This window comes from Sus scrofa, chromosome 7 (genome assembly GCF_054392235.1).
Source record: "Sus scrofa isolate SSC_HxYL_T2T_F1_AM1 chromosome 7, Sscrofa_HxYL_maternal_Yorkshire_Landrace_v2.0, whole genome shotgun sequence".
Lineage (NCBI taxonomy): Eukaryota > Metazoa > Chordata > Mammalia > Artiodactyla > Suidae > Sus > Sus scrofa.
This window is the reverse complement of record NC_139389.1, coordinates 38,304,914-38,327,682: the sequence shown is the minus strand read 5'-3', so window position 1 is coordinate 38,327,682 and position 22,769 is coordinate 38,304,914. Positions and strand designations below refer to the sequence as shown.

The window sequence follows — 22,769 nt, the reverse complement described above, 5'->3', positions numbered from 1 at the left end:
GCAGGAAGGTGAACACCTCACGAATGGGATTAGTGCCCTCATAAGAGAGCTGGAGCGCCCCTTTCTCTTTGCATGTGTTAAGATACAGGGAGACGAGACATCTAAGAACTAGGAAGCAGGTCCTCATGACACTGGGTCTTCTGGTGCTTGATCTTGGAATTTCCAGCCTCCAGAACCGTGAGAAACTTCTACTGTCTACAGGCCACCCAGACTGTGGCATCCTGCTGGAGATGCTGGGATGGACCAAGACAACATCCTGTTCCTCTCTGGGTCCATGGGTGCCCTCATCAAACACCTTTCTCTCTCTCGGCCTTTACATCTGCTGAACACATTACCAGAATCATTTTCTTTGCCCAGCTTTGCATGTCTGCTCTTTCTTTTCCTTTGAATCCTAGATCAGCGCCTCCCTTTTCTGTTACTCTCCACCTTATTGCCTTGCTTACTTCCTTTCCCATCTGACTTATCTACAAAGAAGCTGCATAGCTGGTTTAAACATCCTTCTCTTAAAGTGCAATCCAGAGTTGCCAGCCCCTGTGATCCATCTGCTTCTCTCATAGTGACTGGTACACAGCAGATACTTACTGACAAAGGAACAAAAAGAGGGAAGACATCCAAGTGGGTCTGGGGATCAGGAAAACTGGACATGGAAATCTAAGCATCATCTGCAATGAAATAGTTTAGCTATTTAACTATTAACACGATGAGTTCCCGTCGTGGCGCAGTAGTTAACGAATCCGACTAGGAACCATGAGGTTGTGGGTTCGATCCCTGGCCTTGCTCAGTGGGTTAAGGATCCAGCGTTACCGTGAGCTGTGGTGTGGGTCTCGCAGATGCAGCTCGGATCCCGAGTTGCTGTGGCTCTGGCGTAGGCTGGCAGCTGCAGCTCCAATTGGACCCCTAGCCTGGGAACCTCCATATGCCGTGGGAGCAGCCCAAGAAATGGCAAAAAGATCAACAAAAAAAAAAAAAAGAAAGAAATGGTTTAACTCAGGAAAGTGGATAAAAACCACCTAGAGGTGTATAAAGTTAGAAGACAGTAAAAAGAGCCCTGAAAACCACTAGCATTTATGAGAAATGTAATAATTAAAATAACATCTATTTCTTCCTGAGTGCTGAATGCCTCATTTCCTCTTTAGTTGAAATTTTTTTTTTTTTTCCCCTGGGGCCACTCCCACGGCATATGGAGGTTCCCAGGCTAGGGGTCGAATCGCAGCTATTGCTGCTGGCCTACGCCAGAGCCACAGCAACACGGGATCCGAGCCGCATCTGCAACCTACACCACAGCTCACGGCAACGCCAGATCGTTAACCCACTGAGCAAGGCCAGGGATCGAAACAGCAACCTCATGGTTCCTAGTCGGATTCGTTAACCACTGTGCCACGACGGGAACTCAGAGTTAAACTATTTCAATACAGATGACGCTTAGTTTTCCATGTCCAGTTTTCCTGACCCCCAGACCCACTGCGCCATGACGGGAACTCCCCGAAAATATTTTCCCTTTATGTGACCCCCTCCCTGAAAGAAATGATTCCTAAAAAGGTGTGGAGAACTAATGTTTTTCTCATAGTAGCTGCTGACGTTTACTGAATAGACTGAGTGCAAGATACTGTTCTCAGCATTTCACGTGTTAATTCTCGCAAAGCCTATGAGCATATTAAATGCTTATGAGAAACTACACAGACAGAGGGTGAAGATTTGGACACAGAGGATGATTACCAGCAGAGGCCCTAGGCAGGGGACTAGCCTTACAGGACAAGGGACATCTCTTCCACAATAAGGAGGAAAGGAGAGGTAGAGAGGCACACGCTTAAATTTGTTTAAACCAAAATCCTGCATCATGGAACTTGATTTCCTATAATACCTAATAATTTAAATTTAAAAAAACCCACAAACTTCTGGAGTTCCCTACTTCTGCATCTACTGGTACAGCCAAAAAAACCCTCAAAAAACTCACAAAACTCCCAAACTTCTAACATAGTGTTTTAATTGGCTTTACAGAAGCAATAAAATGCTATGGGGATTAAGGAGAATTCTGCCCAATTCTGCCCTAAGTTTGGAGGGTAGAGGTGGAAGTTGGGCAGGTTTTTTTTTTTTCCCCATCTTCAGCCGCATCCAAGGCATGTGGAAGTTCCCAGGCAGGGGACTGAATCCCAGCCTTATCTGGGATCTAGGCCACAGCTATGACAACGCCAGATCCTTAACCCACTGTGCTGGGCCAGGGATTGAACCAGCAACGCCAGAGACAAGCCAGATCATTAATCCACTGCACCACAGCAAGAGCTCCAGGTTTGGTATTACCTGAACACTTAATAAGTGCCAGGTGTATTTGAGGCTTTACATATCCCAAGATGGGCAATATATGGAGACTGTATGGGTGGGTTTCTGTTCCTGTGGGCTGGCCAGCACACTCTTCTGTCCCTGAACTTCAGTCCCTTGAGGAGTTCAAGATTTGGTGTCTCAGTGGAACTTATGATCAAGGTGCTCTGCCCAGAGAGTGGACCTGAGGCTGAGTTCTCTCCTGGGAAGTTTTATCTTGAGATGAGTGACAAAGAAATGACCGACAGGGTCATCGTCCCAAAACATACGACCTGAAGACTCCCCCAGGAGTTCCTGCTCGAACCCCTGGATGACTCAGGTCTTATTCTTCCAAAGATTGGTCTTCAAGCCATTCCTCCCACTTTGGGTGCACCCCACATGCTTCCAATTCCTGTTTTGATAAGGCTAGTCAGCCATTGCTTGCAACCCAAGGATCCTGGCCCCTGGATGTAGTCACCTGCAGAACGTGTGCCAAGATGACAGGTGGGTGGCAGTGCAGCAGACCCAAGATTGGCAGCCCTCATCCCCAACCCCTCTCTCAATGCAGTCAGTCCTCACCACGGGGATGGTCCCACAGCAGGGCTCCTCAGAACCGCTGACAGATCCCAGCCAGAATTCACCTTCTCAGCCATGAAGTCACATTTTTTTAACCCCTCTAGGTTCCATACCTAAGAACTTTTGAGGACCACGATTAAAGGCCATCACTCCTGGCTCTACGGTGACTTCAACTACTGTTGACCAGTTCCGCCACCCACACCCATCACCATATTCTGGCAGTGGAGTTCTCTGTGAACCCTCTGGTGAGCCCGAGCAGGTCTCTGCTCGGTCTGCTCTGGACCACCACAGTGGCTTGTGCTCTATCTGTCTAGCTGTGCTACTGAGAAGGGAGTAGAACTCAGGGTCCAGTGCAGCGTCGCGCACGAAATGTGAACAAACCAGACAATAACCAAACCACAGACATCATGCACGAAGTCAGGGGACATTGGGCAGAGATATGCGAACCCACCCCTTTAAAAAAAAAAGACAGAGGACCAGTTAGGAGGTACCTACCACCCCGCCAAAATTTTTTTTTCAATTAATGAACTAATTAAACAGTTCAGACTCTGCAAAATAAGGCAACTTACCAGAGGCTATTCAGTGGCAGGTCAGGGTAGAGAATCTGGCCCACTCAAGTTCAGGACAGTGTTCTCTGCACCAGCCTGACACCATCCCATTCTTCCCCTGGCAACATGACCCAGCTGCATAAGGAATACATCCAAGTCCTTGCAGCTCTGTTCTCACTGTCTCTCCCACATAAATGACTCAATTCAGTTCACTGTCAGCTTTGATTTCAGGGCAAAGTTTATTTGAAGAAATTAAGACACCTACACCAATCTCCCCACTCCAATATCTACCCTTCTACCTGTCCACCAAGGGCTGTCGCGTGTGGGTGGGACGGAAGGAGAGGGGCTATGGTCCCGCTGTGCAATTATTCTCTAGTTTTCAGCATGCGCCATCTCAGCCCTGAGTCCCTCTGACCGTGACCACTTGTTCAGAGCAGTGGTGCAACCCCTGAGATGGTCAGGGGCCACCCCCTGAGTCCCCTGGTCACATTCCAGTCACCGTGATCACCTGAGTGATCAGGGGGGTCAAAGGCAGAGAAGAGGCACAGACTGTAGAGGGAGTGCCCTCCACTAAAGACTGTTCTAAGTGACCCGCAGAATGCTCGACTGGTTAAAGTGCTCAACTACAACGTACAGAGACAGGTGTTGGAAAAGTTCCTACTGGTGAGAACACAATTGAGGATCTAAAGAGCTCATGGAAAGATACGACAAAAGGAGGATATCAAAAGAACTCTACTCACATAATTGCCGCAATGATGAGGGAGGAGAGCTTAGCACTTAGTCTCTGAATTACCAGGACTCTGAATCAAATGTATCTCTGGATGGAGACCAGCTCCTTTAACTCAAAAGAGCGTGAATGAAACATTTACCATTACGGTTTTCTGCTCTAACTCTTCTCTCATCAGATCAACTACTTTGAAATACGATTTCCTGCATGAAACCATAGCATGGACAAGTGATCAATTTACGAATGGCTATAAGCCATTTTCCTGTAGGATAGTCAGCAAGAACCCGGGCTGAGAGAAGGAACTGGAACTTCCAAATCTGCCAGGTTGACGCCCACACCCAAGACCATGAGGCTCATTAATTATCTACCCTTTGGGCATGATTAACGAGACCCCAGACTGGGGTGCCAGGGTAGTGAGGATAAGCAGGGGCTCCATCAGCAGCAGGGGCTCCCTTGTCCTGGGAGTCAGCACACAGCCTCAGCAGTCACTTGTACGTCCAGTGAGCAGTGGCCCAGCCCTGGCCCTTGCACAGGTCTCGGTGGCGAAGGAAACAGGCATGCACTCGGAACCGACGGCCGCAGTGGGGACAGGCGTGCAAGGCTCCTGCGTGGGTCTTCATGTGCTCCGTCAGATGGTGCTTCAGCTTGAAGCGCTTGTTGCAGACGCCACAGCCAAAGGGCCGAAGGCTGAAGGTCAGCATGATGTGCCGGTCACGCTTCGGCTTCACCGCAAACCGCTTCCCACACAAACAGCCAAAGCGCTTTCCATCTGCAGGCGGTGCCCCCCCCAGCTTCACAGGCCCATGCACAGCCTGCCCTGCTCCCCCAGGGCCCGCACCCCCCGACAGGATTTCATTCCCATGAAGATCCACCGGCTTCCAGGATGGACCTCCTCCTCCCGATGTTGACCCTGCGCCTGAGGGCAGCAAGAAGCCCAGCTCCCCGTTCCCTTCCACGTCCCCTGCAGGAAGCACTCCGGTCTCTTCCTTCGATCCTCCAGATTGCGTTCCGCCTCCTACTATCTCCTCCTTGGGCTCAAAGGGTTCCTGCTTAATGTAGAATATCTTGGGGGGCAGCGCAGTGTGAGGGGCAGGAGGCTCCAGCAGAGCGCTGTCACCCTCTGGAAGCCTGCGTGGAGTACTGGATGTGGGCAGCGTGTGGGATCCAGGAGGGCGGGGAAAGCTCCCTGATGCTCTTGGAGGCTGCGGAGTCTGAGAGGATGCTGCCGACCTCTGGCCCTCCTCTTCCTCCTCTTCTTCCTCCTCCTCCTCTTCCTCCACTTGAATCTGCAACACCTCTCCCAGTTCACTGCCGTCCCCTACGACGGGGCTCTCAGTAGAAGCCGAAGCCTGCGCTGGGGTCTGGAAAGAGGAAGAGCGAATGCACCAGCCTCCTGGAGAGGCTGTGGTGGAAAGAAGTGCGTGGAAAGGGGTGGCTGCCCGGGCTGAAAGTCCACCACCTGAGTTCTCCAGTTCTTTAAGAATTTCTGAGCACTGATCTACTACCTGCCACATCTGGAGGCCACTGGCCACAAGCAGGTGGGCTGGGAGGGCATCCAGTGGCAGACGGAGGCGCCCTGAATAAATGAGCTGCAGCAGCCCCTCGAAGGCATCGGCTTCAATGACACTGGGCAGAGTGAGCCGTGGCGCATCCCCCAAAAGCAGCTTGTCATGGAAGTAAGGAGAGGCAGCCGCCAGCACTGCTTTGTGTGCCCGAAGCTCGCGGCCCTGAACCAGGAGGGACACGTCACAGAACTTCCCCTCCAGCCGGTGGCGGTTCAGGGCTTCCAGCAGCAAGGAGCTGTGCTGGGGGAACTCGATCTGGATCGTCCGCGGGGCAGGGTTGCAGGCGGGGGAGGGGGCCCCGGGAGGCACAGGCGTCGAGGCAGCCATGGCCTCGTGGGTAAGAGATCTCCGAGGGTCGCGTACAGGCGACGGGGCAGGCCGGCGCGGGACGGACGCTAGGAAGGAGAGAAGGGTCGCGGGAGCCGTGCTGGGGGCACCGCGTCTCCCCGAATGCCCCCGCACTGCCCCGCAGAGGAAGCCAAAACAGTCTCCACGCCAAAGCACCGACCGCGGCTTTAACCTCAAGGCCTGGGGGGGGATGAATCCTTCGGCCACGAGCCGGGATCGCCGGCCGGGTCGGCTCCCGCCCGCCGCTTCGCTCCCACTCGTGCGCTCAGACTGCCCGGCTCCCAGGCGGTCGCCGCCGGGGAGACCACGAGCGCCGGCCAAGTTCCCGCCGCCACGCCCCCGCCGCTACACACGCGGCCCCCGCGGCGTCCCGAGCGCCTCTACAGCCACCTCGCCGCCCCGACCGGAAGTCGCCGCCTCCCCGCCGGACGCCGACGCAGAGGGCGGGGCCGGAGCTGCAGCCAATCGGGGAGCGCCGATCTACAAGCCTCGCACTGATTGGTTGTACGGGAGAGGGCGATGAGGGTGGGAGACCGCGGCTTCCACCCGGACGGCAGGTCTGGAGGCCCAGCCGCAGAACGGCGCACCCCGACGGAGTGAGCGACCCGGGAGCCTTTCCGGTAATTAGATGTAGCGCCCCCCTCCGGCAGGTGCTGAGAGGGCGCGACCAAGTGGCACCCGCAGTATGGGCTAGGGAATGCTCCCCATCACCTTGTACCCTCGCCCCCGGCCACCTGCGAGATAGGTGTTGCCAATCCTGAGTCTCCTCGGGGGAAATCGCGAGCGGCGGGCCTGGGGTTGGAACCCAGATCCGCCAAGGAACCACAGTCTTTTCCCCATTACGCACGGGAGCATTCTAACCAGCAGTTAAATAAATTTCCCTTTCTAGGTGATTGTTTTGAGGTGTGCGTAAACATATACTTGGCATCTTTTATAAGGGAATGCTATGTTCCTTGACCTCTTTACTCGGGTTAAGTGGTGCAGTGGTGAGGGGAGATGGACTGGGTAAGCTGGGCCAGTGCAAAGCCCCCTCCCTCAGACAGTAAGTCTCCTCGCTGGTTGGGATAGGGATATCCTAGGGGAAGCCTGTGGCACCACGCAGGGACATAGAGTTGCTCCCAGGCTGTCAACATTCCCTTCAAAAAGCAGATCCTATCGCTCTGCTGGTCCTCCTAGAGGTCCCGGCCTAGGAAAGTCAGCGCAGCGATAAAAGAACAATCTCCGTTTATTAAACATGATTTTTGTTTCACCACACACTCCAGAAAAAAAGGAAATGGGGCTGGGAGTGGAGAAAAAGAGGCAGTGGTGGGGGATAGAGTAGTCTGGGGGTAGGGTGGGGTGGGGAGGGAGAACGAGAAAACAAAATAAAACAGGTAGGAAGAATATCTCCTACCCTTAGGGTGTGGGTGGGGAGGAAAGTCTGGGGGGCAGGGGGCCAGGAAGCTCTGTACAGAGGGGTCGCCCCCAGCCCACACACACACACCCCGGATATGTACAGTACAAACCCCAGATAATTACAACAGCCAAAGAGAAGAGGAAGGGGGAGTCCAGGGGTAGGATCTGAGGTTGGGAAAGCGAGGAAAGGGCACAGGGATAAAATTTCACATATTTACAACTTTTATATAAGTATAAATTTGGCCCCGGCTGGGTGTAGGTGTGTAGGGGATGGGACTGAAGGGGAACTGTCCATACAAAAGAAAGAAGAGTGGAGTCTGGGAAGAGTCTCAATACCAAACGCAAGAAGGGGTGAGGGACTAGGCTGGGGAGGGGGCGGCAGTCGGGGAAAAGGGGATGCCAAGGAGGGGCCTCTTCCCTCCTGTGACCTAGCCCCCCCAAACCCCATCCACCCTACCTCCCCTATCCCGCCAGAGAGCTATGTACAGAGAAACACCGAAAAATTGTGGAGCTGGCGGGAGGGAGGAGGAAGGGGATTGGGGAGGGGGGGGAGGATGAGAGGGAAGCCCAGCCCAGTCCTGCCTCCCCCCCGGGGACAGAGTCATGGAAGGGGGCCCCCAACACCCCTCCTCCAACACAGGTTCCCCCACCCTGGGGGAGAGAGACATGGCTTTTCCTAGAGTAAGTTCCCCCTCCCCCTGGGAGTAGAGACCAAGCAGAGAGGGGCAGGGGCAGGGGGGCTGTGTGTGCCAGGGGAGTTCTCCCCTACAGACACCCCCTCCCAAACCCTAACCCCTCACCCTAACCTCAACTGTGCCCCACCCAACACACTGGGGGAGGGGGGGGCATAAGCCCCCTCACCCCGCTCTGGGACCAGCCAAGAGCAGATCAGGTATGGGAAGAAGGGGAGACCACCCCCATTCCCCCCTGGCCGCCCCCTCCCTGCCCCGGTGGCCCCTCCACCCCATCTGGGTTCTGGGTGGGGAGGAAGTAAATTTGAGAGTGGGAAGAGGAGAAGGGGTTTGTGCGTGCTGAGCCCCCCCAGACGCTCCTGAGAAATCAAGGGGTAACAGGGCCCCCTCACCCGGGGTCCCCTCCCCATAACAAGGGGGACAGGGGAGGCCAAAATGGGGCGGTGGAGGGGAGTTAGATTGTCAGCTCTGGTTACTGCTAAAAAATCACCCTGAAGTTGAAAGTTTGGAGGTGCCACGCCCCCAGGGTGGGGCGAGGGTGTCCCCCAGTGCTCAGGGGACTATTGAGGCAGAGGATGGGGATAGCACCCCAGAGTGAAGGGGTCTGTATGGGGTAGGTGGTGTCCTGGGGGTCAAAGGGGCAGCACCCCAACAGGAAGGAAAAGGGGGCAGCCAAGGGTTCCTGCTCTCCCTCCTGGAGATGGTGCAGTGGGGGTGGGGCCAGGTGCCCCCAGGGGCCCTTCAGGGAGGCAATCCCGAGGTCCCTCGGCGACGTCCGGTCCTGGTGGTGGGTGCTGCTCCAGGGTGGGGTGCACGGGGAGCCTGTGATGCTGGGTGGGCTAGTGTTCTGCGGTGTTTCGGAACTCGCCGTTCTCGGTGATCTGCAGCCGGGGTGGGGGGGGCGGGGCTGGGGGGGCCAGGCCGTTCCAAGGGGGTGCCAGCGTCACACGCGGGTTTGCTGGACCCAAGGGGGGAAGCTGCCTCTCCTGCAAGACACCAAAGAGTGGAGCGCGGACTTATTGAGACGCTTCGCGGGGGCCTGGGTGCCAGCCCCCTAGCAGTGGCTCCCCCACAGCCAACCCACTCCTTAAGCCACATCCACCCCGCCTCCCAGGACACCCCCACCCGCATCCTCCTAGTTTGTCCTCACCTGCAGAGCTGTTACATCTCCTGAGGCCGGGGAGAAGAGGCTCTCGCCCCTGACTCCTAACCAGGGCCTTCAACCCAGGGAGTCACACCAGGAAACCAGCAGGCTCCCATCTCACCCCCAACCTAAGCCTCGAAGCTTCTGACCTGAGGTGGGAACTTCGCGTCCAGGGAACAGGGGAGGCAGTTCAGCAAAACCTCATTAATCCAAACCCACGGGGTTTGGAATTCTTTCATAATTTGAACAAAAACTGGGCCTGAGTTTTCCTTCATCTGTGAAGAAAGGGTGTGCTAAGCAGATGAATGGTCGAAATGAGGCTGTGGGCGGAGCTGCTTCACCTCCACCAGAAGCAGACCTTTCAAGCCCAGCTACTGGTTCTGCAGGCTCCCCGCGGCCTCCTTCATCCAATTCTACTCACTGGATATGTTTTGAAGACATGCATTTCATTAAATAGACACTGTCACTCAGCCCCTCATTTATCCCAAGAGGCCATCTTCTCAAATGTAACGAAAGGCTGAACTGGACGGAGACAGGAGCTCAGGGCAGGGAGGTGGGAAGGGAATGACGTGGGTGTGTTGCTTCTGCTGGGAGCAGAACAGAAAGGACGGGACACAGCAGGCCCCGGTCCCTGCACCCCCAAGAAGCACAAGGCTCATGCCTCTCCACCTCCACGGTCCTTTCATCCCTCACCCGGGGCTCCCAGGCTGAGGGTGACGGTGCCAAACCGACTCCCAGCCCCAGCCCCATCTACCCCCTCCACCCTGGGGTAGCCGCCGGCTCCCACCCCCAGCTCTGGCTTCTGTTCTCTGCAGAGAGAGGGAGAGAAAACCGTGGATGGCTTCCACACTTCGGCTTTTAAAAATACAGGCACAAGATTAATTTTTACAGTAACCACTGAGTGGCCAAGGAACCACTACGTGACAGTGGTTTAGAAAAAGGGTCCTAATTATTTCCTGGGCCACAGAGCACTGAAGCCTGGCAGCCTAGCTGGGTTGGACCAAACGTCAAGAAGAGCAAAAACATTCCAACCAGAGGCTCCCCAGTCAGCTTGCCCTCCAAGTCAAAGAGCTCACCTCTCAGCAGGCCCCACAAGCCCAGACTGAAGCGGGCACCCTCTTGGCTTGCTGGTATCTCACACCGCCCCCCCCATGGGTGAGAGGAAGCTGCATGCGTGTGGCTATGGGGTGCCCCAAGTGTGGCAGCAGAGTGCGGGGTGGGGGGGACACCTCTCATTCCCTTCTCTCTGCCTGTCTGCTGGCAGTGGCACACAGGCATGCCCCCCACACCCCCAGGGACCCAGATTTAGAAAGGAGATAAATTAGGGTGCCATTATTCACTTAACAAAAGACTTCACTGCAGGAGTCCTTTAAATGGTGAGGTCCCCTGGTGTCTCATAGCATCTGTTTTCCAATCACTAACTACTCTGACAGAGAGGCTGGGCAGGCAGAGTTAAATTACAGTGCGAGGGGCCACTGCTCACTGCAGAGCAGGCCCACGGGAAAGAGAGCATCCCAGGACCAATATCAGTGGCTGACAGGTTCCGGTCCCTGGCTTTTTACGTGGGACTGTGTCCGGCAAGGCCACTGAAAGAGGTGGGTGAGGGACATCAGCAGGCCAGGGATGTGAGCACTTATTTAAGCTGCTATTCTGCCACCTCTGCCCAGGAATCAGCTGTCCAGCCATGGCCTCACCTAGGAGGACCCAGGCCCCACTGGCAGCTCCCAGGCCGCCTGCGCCAGCCCACACTAACATCCGCCAAGGTCCCTTTCTCACTTCTTCTTGCTCCACTCGCCCTGCCTACTGTCCCGGCAGCTGAACAGCATCCTGGCCAGGTCTCCAAAGCCACCCCAGATGAACTACCTGCTCCTAATTCACATCCAGTGGGGCCAAGGAGGGGCCCCGAGAAGCCTTCCACCTCGTGGTGTAAGGCAAGGACAGAGGTGAATGGGAAGGAAGGAAGGTTCCCTGAAGAGCTGAGGGGAGGGGGAGGAAGAGGAGACCCCCACCTACCTGCAGGCAGGTGTGCAGGCAGCAGAGCCCTCCAGCCAGGGCCCCTGCCCATTACCACCACCCCTTTAACAAACCCCCCCCCTTAACAAACCCACCCCAACGGCCCAGGCCCCAAGGACGCTTTGGTGAAATGGGGGGTGACAGACATACACTGGAGAGGAGGAGGAGGACTGAGAGTCAGAGGAGGCTGGGGCAGACTCCAAGGGCAGGGAGTGTGGCCTGGGGTGCTGGGACGGCGGGTGTCACTGCGCAGTGCTGGGGGCAGTGCCTAGGGAGGGGTCTGTGTGGTGTCAGAGGGTAGGGTCTGCGGAGGTTCCCGGTGTGAGGGCGACAGTGAAGGGGAGAGGCTCCGGAGAGTCAGAGGGGAGTGGGCTTCATGACCAACCTGCAGTGGTCCGGAGTCACCTCCCCCTGTGTCCTCCGCCCGTGGTCAAAGCGGAACCAGGAGAATTACCTGATGAGGAGCTGCAGGGGGAGAGAGTGGGGTCATGGGGTCAGGAGCCTTGGTGGCGTGGCGGGGAAGCCTGGAGGTCAGAGGAAAGAGGCACGTGGGTGGGCAAGTGGGCAGAACTGGGGGAGAACAAGGGGGAAGGGGGAGGGAGGTCCTCAAGGCTGGTGGGGGGGTGGAGGGGAGGCAGCAGGGGCCAGAGAGCTTGGCCAGTGTGAGGACAGAGGGAAGGAGGCCGAAGAAGCTGGACTGCACCACGGAGGGTGGAAGGGGTGCCCGGGGGAGCCCTCAGGATCTGAGGAGTTGGAGGAGGAAGCTAAGCAGAGCTGTCAGGAGTGAGAGGAGCTAGGGGCCAAGAGGACCCCAAGCGCCCAGGGTGCCAGCCAGAGCCTGAGCCTGGGGAGACTAGGCCTCGCACTGCCTGTGCCCCGTGCCAGCAAACTGCAGCCTCGGCCCTCTGGCCCCAGGAGAGCCCCAACTGGACCAGGAGCGGGCCCAGACGCGCAGGCTCCCAGGAAAGGGGCGGGCTCAGAGGGCAGAGACTGAGGTTCTGCTGGGAGGCCCTGAAACGCAGCTGGGGTGGGAAAGATCGGGTGGGGCTGACGCTGCTGGGAGTGACAAAGGCACAGACCGTGGGATGGAGATGGGGCCGCGGGTGGACAGACAGAGGACGACGGAGAGACAGATGGCCATGGGGCTGGGGTGGCAGTGCAGTGACAGCACAAAGGACAGTGGGATGGATGGGGATGGGACACGGAGAAGATAAATGACATTGTAATTTCCACCTGAGCGTCGAGCAGCCTCTTCTTGGGTTCGGGCAGCGGCTCAGCCATGGCAGGGTGGTCCCGGCGCAGCTCCTCCTCCACCAGCATCAGCCTGAAGGGACGGGCTTCAGTGGGGTTAGTGGCGGGCACGCCGGGAGCCTGCCTTTGCGGCTCCTGGTACCGAGAAGCCCCCGGCCGCCTCCTCCACGCAGTTCCCCAAAGACACCCTGCCATTCACCTTCCTCCAGGGACGCTTATGGCCCTGCTAGGGATGGGCTTCTGTGCCTCAAAGACCTCTCCTGCTGGACATTTGGGCACTCCTCGCCCCTATTAGGACCTTGCTCCCCACAAGCTGCTATGCCCCCCACCCCCAAGCCACCGAACCCAGCCCAGCCCATCTCCAGGGCAGCCCTGGATGCTCTCGCCAAGGGAAGTCTTTGCAGTCATCACTCTCAGTGTCTGCCTGTTTTTGAGCAACCCTTCTCATAAAGGCTGTCGGAGCAACGGTTTTCAAAAAAGTTTCAGGTCAAGCCTTTTTCTCATTAACATTACTCAAAAATACATTTTCTGTTTGGTTTTGCTTTTTAGAGCCACATCTGCAGCATACGGAAGTTCCCAGACTAGGTGTCTTTGGAGCCGCAGCCGCTGATCTACACCACGGCTCACAGCAACCCCAGATTCTTAACCCCTGATCCATACAGGGATGGAGCCTGTATCCACAAGAATACTTGTCGGGTCTGTAACCTGCTGAGCCGCCACGGGAACTCCCCAAATACATGTAGAATGGATAGAGATGGAGCTGGCGCTGGCTAGAGTGGGGCCCCTGGGTCCCACTCAGTTCTCAGGATACGGAGGTGTCCTTGTTGAGACGCCTCCTTTGGAGCCCAGGCCTCAGCAGAGCAGTTGAAATTGTGCGCAGGCTAAACCAAATGTATCCACTTTCTAATGGATCACTCTTTCAAGGTCAGAGAGGGAGGGTGTGCCCAGCGGGGGACCCCTGCTTAGGTTTGGCGAAAGCATCACAGGTTGGCTTGAGAACAACCAGTGGAGAGTCCCAGCCTAGGCCGGGTCCAGACACACAGTGACGGCTGGACAGTAAGGGGTACACTGTCCAAGGGCTTCAGACGTCACTCTATGGGAGAGAGGGCAGGGTTCAGCAAAGGGACGTTTAGTGTACTAAGCAAGGCAACCTCTCTAGCTGGGGCCAGGGCTTGGGGCAGCCCAGGAGGGGGTGGTGGGCTTTCTTCCTGGTGTCCTGAGTGGAGTGCTGCAGGGGGAGCTCGCTGGCCCCCTTGAGGCCTCAGGCTTTCCCTGGCCACCCTCCCCGGGCCGCCCCTCACCTGCCAATGATGCTCTTGATCTGCGAGTCCTTTTCCACCTGCTGCTGCCTGAGCCTCTTCTCGCTCTGCTCCAGCCGGGCCTGATACTGCATCAGGATTTTGCTGGTCTGCTCCTCCTGGGACAGCAGCCGCCGCTCGTACTCCTCCAGCTTGCGGTTGGACATGTGCAGCCGCTCTTTGAGTGAGTGGATCTCCTCCTCGTACTCCTTCACCTGCCCGCCGGGCACACGACCCCGCACTGTGAGGGGCTCTGTGGGCCGAGCCTTCCAGCCGCACTTCCAGCCCCTCCCTCACACAGACACACAGACACACACACACACACACAGCCGCTAAGAAGGCCCTTCTGTGGGGCTGAGGTTCCCTCTAGACGGAGCAAGATCCGAGACCCCAGACCCTGAGAGGTCCACGCTTGCACACAGACTCCAGGACACACCCTGAATGCATTTTGTCCTCCACTTCCAGTATTGCTGGAAGTAAATCGATAAAAGGCCTGAAGATATCCTCTTAGTTTAAGTCCATCTAAATCCATCCCAACATTTTCCTTTGCTTAGAGACCACTTCCCCTCAAAACCTCTCTGCTCCCCCAAGCTGGGGTCATATATTCTTTACACATAATCCTGCAGCAACGGCTTCCCCCAGGGACTTTGTGCTAATAAGCAGGTGGACCCCACAGCTTTTGCTGTCTTTTGCTCTGGACCACCACATGCCACTCTGCCCCACACACACGCTGACCCCCACGCCTGTCACTGTTGCCCTCAGGACGGGGCTGGGTAAGTGGTACCATGGCCACCTCTCTGCCCTCACAGCTCACACTGCTAGTGAAGCAACCTCGCCCTTCCCGAGCAGTCCCAGGGGCCAGGGCTTAGATCCCCCTTGGGAAGAACAGGAGGCCAGCCAACACAGCGCATGTCCCCGGGCGTTCCACAACACGGAGACCCACAGCACGGCTAAAACTGGCTTTTCAACAGACTGACTGGACCTGGCTTCCCCTGACAGACCAAGAGCTCCTGAGAGAGGGATCGGGTCTGTGCCCCTCCTTTCCCTGCAGGCTGCCCCTGGAAAGGACCGGAAGCCTACCTGCCCGGGGGGAGGGAAGGGGGGTTGGGGCTGGCCGGGCCACATACCCTATCCAGCCGGCTCTCGTCCATCGACTTGGAGTACTCCTTGAGCTTGTACTCCTCCCGCTCGATGTGGGCGCTCTCGATGTCGGCTGACAGGTGGGGCATATTGGAGACCCAGGCCACCGTCCGCTCGGAGGCTGGCATCGTGGGGTTCAGCGTGGATGGCGTCTGAGAATGCTGGGGTGGGGTCGGGTGGGGGCAGGGACAGAAGGAAGGTGGGAGAAGGCAGAGCACGCTCAGGGAGGGGGCCCGAGTCCGCCCCCTGCCCAGCACAGGTCACCCCAGAATGCTTTATCACTCGGTTCTCCTGCTCCTCCCAACCCCTAACAGGAGCATCACTCCTGCCCAGGGCCTACAACAGCATGGGGCCCGAAGCAGGCCCTCTGCAGTGTGTTCAGTGAATGAAAGAAATGAGAAAATGGAGTAGCTCTTTTGGGGGCCCGTGCCTGTGGCACAAGGCACGTGTTAGTTCCCAGGCCAGAGGCTGACCCTTGCCACAACAGCACCACCAGATCCTGAACCCGCTACGCCACCAGGGAACTCTACAACTGAGTGACTTCAGACCACATGCTGTTCCGCCCTCACCGACACCACACACTTCCTCCCTCCACGCTTTCATCCCCGGCCTTCCTCCCACCCTCACCTACCTGCTTGGTGATGGAGGGCTTGAGCCCCCCACCCCCTCCGCCACCGCTGCCCCCGCTGCCCCCAATGCTGCCCTCCTTGCTGAGGCTCTGTTGCCGTGGGCGTGCAGGGCCGTAACTCGGCTCTGGTGACTGCAATAGATTCCCGCTGGACGGCCGGGGCTTCTGGGCAGCGCTGACTGTCAACTGCTGAGACTTGCCCCTCTGCAGTGGAGGTGGCTGGCCCCCGCCACCCCCGCCACTGCCCCCACCGCCGCTCCCACCTCCAGGCCCTGGGGGGACAGGCCTCTGGGGACCGATGGTGATCTGGGGAGGGGACAGCATGTGCTGCAGGTTGTCCTGGAGTGAGAGCTGCCGACGGGTGAAGTCAGTGCCAGAGGGTCCAAACTCATCACTGTAGCTGTGGCTGTGAAGGATGGAAGCGGCGGGGGGCTTAGGGACCCCTGAGGAGAGGTCCTCGCTCTTGCTGTAGCCGTGGAACGGGGCAAAGGTGTCCCCCGGGGGCTCTCCCCCTCGGTGGTGGTGGTGGTGGTGGTGGTGGTGGTGGGAGGAGGGTGGGCCATGGCCACCACCCCCAGCATGGCCCCCTGGGGGGCCTGGCCCATCCGCAGCCATGTGGAAGAGAGGGTTCTGGAAAGAGAGGGGGACTCGTAGCTGCTGGGCTGGGACACCGTCCGTGGTGACGCCCATCTGGCTGAGGCGCATACCAGCCGCCGTGATGGACGAGCCGCTCCCCTGGGAGAGGCGTCCAGCGGGCGCAGGCCGTAGCCCCAAGGCCGCTGTCAGGGAGGCCTGGCTCGAGTGCAGCAGGTCCCCGACGGCTGCCAGGTTGGACACGCTGCTGCTGTTGAGGCGGCCTCCGGGCCCGTCACCCTGCAGGTCCAGCATGGAGACGCTCTTATTAACACTCAGCATCTTCTGCTCTGGCTCTGTGATGTCCGAACTGCTGGTACAGTACGCCGGCGAGGACCGGGCCAAGGGCGGGCGGCTCACGTAGAACAGGTCTTTCCCGCCGCCAGGTGGCGGTGGGGGAGGCTTCTCCTTGGTTGGGGAGGGGAGGCGAGCCATGTCCATGGAGCTGTCAGAGGCAAGGGGCACACGAGCTGCAGGTCAGGCCAAGACAGCGGCAGCTGAGCCGCTTTGGTCCAGCGCGGCATGAGCACCGGCACGGGGCATGGGGTGAGATGCAGACCGGCAGGGAAGGGCTGAGAGCTGGCGGCGCAGCTCCAGAGAGGCAGGCAGGCAGGGGTGGGGGATGCGAGGGGACCGATAGGACGAGGCCCCTCCAGGGAGGGCGGCCTGGGGGAAGCTGGGGCGGCAAGAGGAGGAATGGGGCAGGTGGGGCAGATGTGGAGGAGATGAGGGTGCGCTGGGGAGGACAGGTGGAGGAGGGTGATGGCCACCGCAGTGGGAGAGGGAGCAGACAGGAGGGGGAGGGGAGAGCCCCTCACCTGTTGAGGCCTCGAGCCATGAAGGACTGAAGGTCGATGGAGCTGGAGAGAGATGGGCAGAGGGGCGAGCACAGAGAGAGAAGGAGAGAAGCGAGCAGAAGTTGGGAACGTACGAAGGTGAGCGGGATGGTGGGATGGGGATGGCGTCATGGAGGGAAGAATGCGGAGGAACAAGCAGGGCAGTCAGCAAAGCCGCTGCTGAGGGGGAGGCCTTGTGGGTCCAGGTGCTGCTACCCCGGCACTGGATCTGCCCGGGTCACAGGGTCTGCAGGGCTGGGGAGCGGGCCTGGGGGCGCTTCTGTACCAACTGGTACAGTGATATGGGAGTGTCTTGATACCAGGTGGCTGCGCCCTGCATACTGGGGAACCTCAGCCCTGGAACAGGCATGAGCAGGCAGACGGACAAGCTCCATCGGGGCTCCTGCCAAGCCCTCGCTTCCGGGGCGCTTGCTCCCTCTGCCTCTCAGCCTCTGTACTGACTGGACCTCCTCCTCACCATCTACTATGAGAACCTGCTTCCCTTTCCTTTCTTTCGAGCCCTCGAAACGCACCTGGAGCCCCGTGGCGTGTATCCAGGACAGAGACGTCAGGGCTCCTAGCACATGGTGTGGGCCCGGGCACTCACCTGTTGAGGTCCCGCATCACGTAGCCCTGCATCTCAGCCGAAGGGCCCCGTAGCACCACGGGCTGGGGCCGGGGCCGCTCGCTCTGCCGGCTCGGCTGCCTCTGGATGTTGGGGTTCCTCAGGGCTGTGCTGATGTCGTTGAGGAGCCGGGGCAGCGGGCCCAGCTTCAGAAGGGCTTCCTGGAAGGGGAGGCTGTTACCTGGGGGCTACGTGCACAGCTCCCAGGGGGCCTCGGAGGGTTGAGGTGAGATGTCAGAGCCAGGGAGTGGCAGGGACATGTCTGGGAGTAGCGGGGGGTGGTCTCTCGGCCCCCAGAACCCTCTGAGGACAGGCCGAGGGGTCCGTGCTGACCTTGCTGAGCTGGGGCAGCACCTCCCAGAGCAGGGCGTGCAGCGTGGAGAGCTCGCGGCCCAAGTCGATGTAGCCCTCAAAGCTGCTGCTGTTGGTCAGCGTGTCCAGGTTGGAGATCTCGTACAGGAACTGCTGCATGGAGCCCCACTCCAGCTCCAAGAACTCATTCATGAAGCCCAGAAAGTCCTCCTTTGAAGTAAACCTGGCCAAAGCATCACACGGAAGGCCTCGCACCCACCCTGTCTCCAGGGGCCGAGGCCTCCCACCCCTGCCTGAGGCTTCCCTCACTTGGAAAAGTTGGCCAGGTTCTGGATGACCTTGGCGATGAGGGTGAGGGTTCGAGAGGTCTGTTCGTCCGGGTACTCCTGCATGAGCCCAAAGAGGCTGGGCGACATGATGGCGGGGCAGAGGAAGCGCAGGAAGAGCGAGGCACTGATGAGCCTGTCGGCGATGTCCTCCCGGCCCCGCTCCGCGCAGCGCAGCCGCCAGGACGCGAACACCTCCTTCAGCTCCCTCGGGAACACGCTGGGGGGGAGAGGTGGGGAGACAGAGAGAAAGAGAGAGAGAGAGAGAGGGACTGAGCCCCAGAGACCCTCAGCTTCCAGGAAACATGCTGAGGGGGGTGGTAGGAGGTGAGGGCGGAAACAGAGGGAGAGAGACCAGGAGACAGGGACCCAGCAGGAAGACGGAGGCTGCTGGGGGCAGTGGGGCCGGCAGGTCAGGGCGGAAACGGCAGGGAGAGAGGAGGGGAGAGACACGCGGGAGAGAGACCAGGAGAGGAGGAGAAGAGAGACAGACACCAGGAAGAGACAGAGATGGGAGAGAGATGGTGGGTCACTTGAGGTTCAGGGAGCTCGGACCCCCCACGCTTCTGGACTCCAGGGAAATGGGGATGGAGGTGCCCAGATGTGACCCTGGCCCAGGAGCGGCTCAGAGCACACTCCCCCACTCCCGGTCCTCCTCTCACTGTCCCAGTGACACCTTCAACTGTGTGTAAAGAGGAGCTGCAGTCGCCCCCACACCTCCAACGGCTCCTCCTCCCTACTCCCTTCTGTCAATGAGGCCTCGCCTGAGTCATCCTGACCCCCGACACGCCCCCTGTGCAACCAGAGGATGATGCCTGCTCCTTGGCTCCGCCCTGATCCCCAGGCCTGGCCCCTGACCAGCTAGCCCCAGCCAGCCTGGAGGTCCCACTCCAGCCACCCCCCGCCCCGACCTTGACTCAAGGAATCATCACCTCAATCGGGACACTTCTTGGCACCAGCCCCCAGCCAGCCTGGACTTCCCATGCCAGCGCCCCCCACCCCCACCCCTCAAGTCAAAGAGTCATCATCTCAATCAGGACACTGAATGGCACCCCATGGCCCACCAATGAACTCAAACCCTTCGCCTGGCACCGGAGGTCTTCCAGATTCTAATCTACTCGCCCGTCCAGTCAGCTCTACCCCCACCCTCCACTGTGGGCCCCATGCTCTACACACCAATTCTACCTGCTGTCCCAGGACCCCCCCAATTTCATGTGCCTGTTCCACAACCCTCTCCTGAAATGTCTTCTGGGCCCACCATATCCTCTACATCAGAACCTAACCCAGGGGCTGCCTCCTCCAGGAAGCCTTCCCTACATCTCTCAGTCAAAACTGCCTTCTCTGATTTGCTGCTGCACTGTGGGCTAGGGGCGGGGGCAGGGGCAGGGGGACCCTTACTTGGAGGGTAACACACACTCCACTGCTCTGTGGCTTTCTGGGGTATCTAATTTGTCCCTCCCCATCCTGGTGGAAGCCCTCTGAGGGCAGAGGCCAAGCCTCATCCCTCCGTCTGCTCTACAGCACCGAGCCCAAGGCTCTGCCCACCACCAGTCTCAGTCCTCTCTGGGGATGGACAGATGGATGAACAGATGAACACACCACTCCCGACCCCGGCCCCCCAGCCCAGCGTTCCCAGTCTCACCAGTGGGAGTTGACCACCTTGCACAGGGCCAACTCACAGCACATCCGCAGGTTGGCCTGGTGCTCTGCCAGACTGGACGCCGTGCACTTGATGGGGTCCACCTCACAGTTCTCCTCAGACTCGTACAGCGCACGGATGAACTCCCCTGGGGGCACGACAGGGGTGGTCACACTTTCTGAGGGCAGGGGAGGAGGCTGCAGGCGGGGCTGCGGAAGACCTGGGGCGGCCGTACCGATGGCGTCCTTGAGGTACTTCTGACCGATCAGCCTCATGTACTCTTCTATGGCTTTAGTGGCGAGCGTGTTCTCGCGGAATATGAGGTGCTCCCGTTCCATGAACCGGTCCACCTCAGACATGGCCATGTCGGAAAGGAAGTCCTGGGCCCAGGAAGACCCAGGGGTCAGCCTCTGCCCGACCCAAGCTTGTTAAGACCGAGGTGCCCCACCCCGACGGTCCCACAGGTGAGGGGACGGCATGGCGCTCACCTTGGCCTTGCCTGTGCTCTGCAGGATGTGGACCAGCGCGCTGGCCACCTCCTCCTTGCCCTTGACATTCAGGGCGGGCTCCAGCACGGCACACAGCATCCGGTAATGGTTGGTGACGTACTCAGCGAACTCCTTGTACAGCTCCATGGGCAGGATGCTCATGGTCTGGTAGCGTGCCTTCAGCCGCACGGCCGGGCAGCCGCCCTTGCCCTTGCCCCCGGAGCCGCCCCCGGAGCCCCCGCCCCCGCCGGAGCCCCCCATGCCCCCAGAGCCCCCACTGCCCGTCGGCAGGGTGACGGGGTACCACTGCTCTGTGAAGTGGCGCCCGGCCAGGGTGGCCACAGGCACAGTCACCAGGCCAACATAGCCCGCCTTGTCCTTCTTGCGCTTTTTGTCTGAGTCACGGTACAGATGCAGCCGCAGGGCCCGCACAGCCGGCAGGTTGTTAAACTCGAAGTGCTCGCCCCAGAAGACGGTGTCCCCCGAGGCCGAGCGCGGCTTGGAGGTGGTGCGCGCATACAGCATGTCGTCCAGGCAGAGCTCGCAGTAGTACCGCTTCTTGGGCGGCAGCTCCCGGGCCTCGATGATCCACAGCTTCAATACGTTGTCCACCCGGCGGCTGTTGTCCTGGCATGGTCAGGTGGGCACGGCAGAGAGAGGGCAAGGGACAGGGCAACAGAGACACCGAAAGGAGAGTGAAAAGACGAAACAGCTCATGAGACAGCAGCCACGGGGCTCAGAAGGGGTACACTGGACGGAACAGTGTCCCCCATCCCAAGTTCACGTCTACGCGGAAACTAAGAATGTGACCTTACTTACAAATGGGCCACGGCAGGTGGAATCATATTAAGGTGCGGTCACACCGAATTAGGGAGGGCCCTAAACCCAGTGTCTGGCACATATATGGAGAGAGTGATTTGGAGCCCAGAGACACGAGGGGAAGATGACCACATGGGGATGAAGCAGAAACCACACAGATGCAGCTCCAAGTCAGAGAAGGCCTGAGACTGCCGGCCACCAGCAGGAGGTCTGCCGAGGGAGGGAGGGTCCTTCCCAGAGCTTCAGTATGAGCAAGGCCCTGCCAACACCTTGATTTTAGATCTCCAGTTTCCTGAACTATCAGAGAATAAATTACTGTTGTTTTTGTTTTTTGTTTTCTTTTTTGGCTGCACCTGGAGCATATAGAAGTTTCTGGGTCAGGGACGGAAGCTGAGCTGCAGCTGCAACCTACACCACTGCTACAACAACACCAGAATCCTAACCCACTGCACTGGGTTGGGGATCGAGCCCATGCCTCAGCAGTGACCCGAGTCGATGCAATGACAATGCCGGATCCTTAAGCCACTGTACCATAGCGGGACTTGTCTGTTGTCTTAAGCAGCCCAGTTTGTGAAGATGTGTTACAGCGGCTACAGGAAATTGATACAAAAGGGTTGTTCATACACGAGACAACACACTTAACATTGGGGAAAATTATAAAAGCTAGAGCATAAACCAAAAACATTAAGGTAGAATTTGGACAGGAGAACTGAGGAGTCCTTCAAACACAATCAGAAATTAATCACCAAAAAAAAAAAAAAAAAAAGAGTTCCCGGTGTGGCTCAGTGGTAAAGGAATCTGACTAGGAACCATGAGGTTGCAGGTTTGGTCCCTGGCCTAGCTCTGTGGGTTAAGAATCCGGCATTGCCGTGAGCTGTGGTGTAGGTCGAAGACACGGCTTGGATCCCGCGTTGCTGTGACTCTGGCATAGGCCAGGGGCTACAGCTCCGATTAGACCCCTAGCCTGGGAACCTCCACATGCCACGGGTACAGCCCTAGAAAAGGCAAAAAAGACAAACAAAAACCCAAAAAAACAAAAACACAAACAAAACAACTGCATAAATGCAGAAGATGAGACTATGTAGTTAGTGGGAAAAGGGCCTAAGGGGTTACAATCGAACACAAGTTCCTCTGAAGCTCAAGTCGCAATGGGAAAGGAGTGTGTTGCTTGGACTCCATGAGGGGTAGGCTGCAGCCAGCATCTTGGGTCTAGTTTTTAAGAAGGACGATGACAAACAAGGGTTCCCACAGAGGAGGGTCACCAGGCCTGTGAGCCCACTGGAAACTGGGCAACAGAGAACAGCTGACAGACTGGGAACACTTCTCCTGGGAAGTAGAAGTCCAGGGAAGGACATAGACTCACAGAATTTTTGAGCCAAAGGGACTTTTTATTTTTTTTTCTTTTTATGGCTGCACTTGCAGCATATAGAAGTTCCCAGGCTAGGGGCCGAATTGGAGCTGCAGCTTCCGG

At 58.0% G+C, this 22,769-nt stretch overlaps 2 protein-coding genes across 34 annotated transcripts in view; both read right to left on the bottom strand.

The window, feature by feature from the left end:
* The window catches only part of ZBTB9 (zinc finger and BTB domain containing 9), a 40,230-nt gene extending 33,750 nt beyond the window's left edge, over positions 1-6,480 (bottom strand). For all 4 annotated transcript variants that reach the window (XM_084967946.1, XM_084967947.1, XM_003128343.5 and 1 more), the window contains exon 1: positions 4,160-6,480. In XM_084967946.1, coding sequence (XP_084824072.1) covers positions 4,632-6,038 — 1,407 coding nt within the window. In that variant the 5' untranslated portion in view covers positions 6,039-6,480 and the 3' untranslated portion in view covers positions 4,160-4,631. The remainder of the gene's footprint in view (positions 1-4,159) is intronic.
* Positions 6,481-7,266: 786 nt separating this feature from the next.
* SYNGAP1 (synaptic Ras GTPase activating protein 1) overlaps positions 7,267-22,769 on the bottom strand; it is a 32,164-nt gene continuing 16,661 nt past the window's right edge. For 16 of the 30 annotated variants that reach the window (XM_084967838.1, XM_084967842.1, XM_084967835.1 and 13 more), the window contains 12 exons: positions 20,480-21,106; positions 20,227-20,371; positions 19,995-20,139; positions 18,336-18,572; positions 18,048-18,249; positions 17,697-17,875; positions 17,072-17,113; positions 15,624-16,698; positions 14,980-15,153; positions 13,856-14,067; positions 12,537-12,627; positions 7,267-9,132 (listed from right to left, as the gene is read on the bottom strand). In XM_084967838.1, the coding sequence (XP_084823964.1) occupies positions 8,986-9,132; positions 12,537-12,627; positions 13,856-14,067; positions 14,980-15,153; positions 15,624-16,698; positions 17,072-17,113; positions 17,697-17,875; positions 18,048-18,249; positions 18,336-18,572; positions 19,995-20,139; positions 20,227-20,371; positions 20,480-21,106 (3,276 nt within the window). In that variant the 3' untranslated portion in view covers positions 7,267-8,985. Of the gene's footprint in view, positions 9,133-9,439; positions 9,566-11,603; positions 11,828-12,536; positions 12,641-13,855; positions 14,068-14,979; positions 15,154-15,623; positions 16,699-17,071; positions 17,114-17,696; positions 17,876-18,047; positions 18,250-18,335; positions 18,573-19,994; positions 20,140-20,226; positions 20,372-20,479; positions 21,107-22,769 lie in introns of those variants that run through there. The other 14 variants (XR_014809927.1, XR_014809929.1, XR_014809928.1 and 11 more) reach the window with 14 other exon arrangements.